The sequence below is a fragment of the Gossypium raimondii genome, chromosome 10 (assembly GCF_025698545.1).
Source record: "Gossypium raimondii isolate GPD5lz chromosome 10, ASM2569854v1, whole genome shotgun sequence".
Taxonomy (NCBI): Eukaryota; Viridiplantae; Streptophyta; class Magnoliopsida; order Malvales; family Malvaceae; genus Gossypium; species Gossypium raimondii.
In genome coordinates, this window is record NC_068574.1 from 61,704,217 (window position 1) to 61,706,960 (window position 2,744).

At 36.3% G+C, this 2,744-nt stretch overlaps 1 protein-coding gene across 1 annotated transcript; it reads right to left on the reverse strand.

Annotated features, from left to right (window-relative positions):
- Positions 1 to 2,744, reverse strand: LOC105776058 (ribosome biogenesis protein NOP53). Its single transcript, XM_012598521.2, has 10 exons — positions 2,497 to 2,744; positions 2,229 to 2,401; positions 1,884 to 1,932; positions 1,583 to 1,800; positions 1,391 to 1,476; positions 1,034 to 1,153; positions 825 to 947; positions 541 to 607; positions 364 to 443; positions 1 to 260 (listed from the first exon to the last, which is right to left on the reverse strand). Exons 1-10 carry the CDS (start codon positions 2,663 to 2,665, stop codon positions 254 to 256), a joined length of 1,092 nt encoding a protein of 363 aa, XP_012453975.1. The 5' UTR covers positions 2,666 to 2,744; the 3' UTR covers positions 1 to 253.

Genomic DNA, 2,744 nt, shown 5'->3' on the forward strand with positions numbered 1-2,744 from the left:
TTTGCCTTTTAGAAAACATCATTAAATTATCTTTTCCAGGTTTTTGTTACATCACATAAGACTTCGGTTTGGTCATAAAAAGGAAGGGAAAGCAACTATATGTGAATTTAACTATCATAAAAACAAAAGGAAAGCATTTAAAGATTGAAGATGGATCCAGCTTGGTCTCCCATTAATGGCATCTGGTGAAAAGCCTTCTCATTTGCCTCACCGAAAAATTTGAACAGTCGATATCCTTGGAAACAAATTCTCTCTATTTCCTGTCCATAAGAACATTCACGAACCGTCATCAAACATGCAAGTGAGCACGATAATAATGTTTGGAAAACAAGTACACATGAACATTATCAACTTTCAACTGACCTTCCACTCTTGGCTGATGGGGGAATTAGGCCTCTTTTCTCTAAGCTTTTAAATCTATCTCTTGCAAGAGTAGCACAACCCTTTATGCAACATACAAAAACCACAATGGAGAAAGTTAATTTTCATTACCTAAGAGTAAAAGAACTTGATGTTAAAAAGGATGTCAAACGACGTTACCTTTAGCTTACGGAGAGATCCAGTAAGTTCTTCGGATAAGAGGACTTGTGGGGGAGCAGGCTGGAATCTGGAATTATAAACAATACAGATCAATCGGGCATATGAAAAAGTACTGCATTATCTTCAGCTCATTCAATGCAATACGTAAAATCGAACATTCAGATGGAAAAAATTTCAAAAGACGAGGTGGTGGACAAGCCTTATGTCTTTCTTGCTTAAAAAAATGAGAACTTTATATGTTTGCATACTTAAAAAAATGAGAACTTAAAAAAATGCTTGCATACTTGTATTTCCCTAAGCGGGGTGGACAAGCCTTAAGTCTTTCTTGCTTAGCTATGGCCTTTCGAAGATGCCTCTTTTGCTTCTCCTCATCCTCTTTGGCTATTTCTTGTAAAATATCTGGCAAGCTGCATAGAGAAGAACCAACAGGTGATGAACATATGTTCTGCAATAAATAGATTATAAATATAGTAGAGACAAAGCTAAAATGTACTTGTCAATGTCTTTGGAAAACTCCACTGCCTTTTTAGCTTCAGCTTCTTTTTTTTGCTGTTCTTTCCTTCTAGCTCTCTTATTTAACTCGACTCGAGTCACCCTCTTTGTTTTAAGAGGCCTGCAGCATGATAGAAGCAAAAATTAACATGCAAATAAAGTGTTCCCCGATATTGAGTGCCTTAAGCTCTTGGGAAACCCCAAAACATAGGCACGCACATAGGAATGCTGGTTAGAGATTACAGAACTTTGAGTCCCATCTTCTCACATAACCCTCAAACCCCATATTTCCCGAGGCAAAGATGTAGTAACAAATACACAAGGAATTACAACAACAGCGATGCTAAAATCGACTAACCTTTTCTCAGTTGCTTTATCATCCTCACTCAAATTCTCCTCGTCCATTTGGTCGTCATTTCCATCATCTGCTTCAATAAAGTATTTCTAACAAAAGAAGATGGGTTAGAGTTTCATAACCACAACTTATTAGTGTTTAGGATTGCATGTATGAAGAATAAATAGTACATAAATGTAACAAATAGACACTCACATCATCTTCATCAACCACTTCTCCCATAACAGTTAATGGAACTGGCTGAGGTCCCAACTCGATCTTGTAGGCCTTTTGCATTTCTTCAGCAACCGCTTGTGCCAACGAATCCTGATGACTATCAAATGTGGGATTGTATGAACATCCCGGAGGCTCAACTTCGACTGCTGGAATAATCGATTGTTTAGATACCTGTCTAGCTTTGCCACTATGTTGACCTGAAAATCCATAAAGAGAATCAAATTCACCATGAGGAAAAAAACAGCTCAAAACTTTAAAACTTCTAAACACGGTATATTACCTCCATCTCCCCATATAGGAACCATACCAGAGTCAGGGACGGTTTCATCCTACAACCAAAACAAATCAACAATCAAATACTTATTAATAAAAAGGGATAAGTATCAAAACTATACATGAACTTTGATGCAATGTGTAAATTTTGATATGATTCAGTTTTCACAAATCACTAACAACATTATATAATTGGCACCATTTTACGTTGATATATTGCATGCACAATTAATTACATTAGAATCCAACATGAAAAATCATGTATAAATATGAACAATTCAAGTTTCATGTGTATAATTGCACACAAATCAAAATTCATGTATCAAATGACAAATTGGACCAAAGTTCTCACCTTGGGAACATCTTGAACTACATCTTTAGCATTCAAAGCTTCCTTCTTTTTCTTCTTAGAACTCTTTTGCTTCGAAGATGGTACAGCTTCAACAAAAGGGTTCTTCTTCAACATACTATCCACACGCAATACCTTTTCTCTTTTCTTCTCAATCTTTTTTTTCACAGAAAGATCTGATAAAACAAAGAAACCCCAATTAACAAAACCGAATTACAATTAAGAAAAAAAACAAAAAGGGAGTTATGTATTTAAAAAAAAAAAACAAGACCTTGAGATTTGTCGATGAAGAAGAGGGATTCAGTAGGAGCTGAAGTAAGAGAACCACCAGAGAGAGCATCTTTAGTGGATTTCTCGAAGAAATCATGGATGTCTTCTGTGCTTATGTTAGCTCTCCATGCTTTTTTACCTTTTCTTGAGGTTTTTGATTTCTTCCCCATTTTTTTTTTTGGCTAGGAGGGTGGCTTCGCGGCTGTGGAGTTAAAAGGAAGGAGACCGACGAAACAGAGGGTTTTTGTA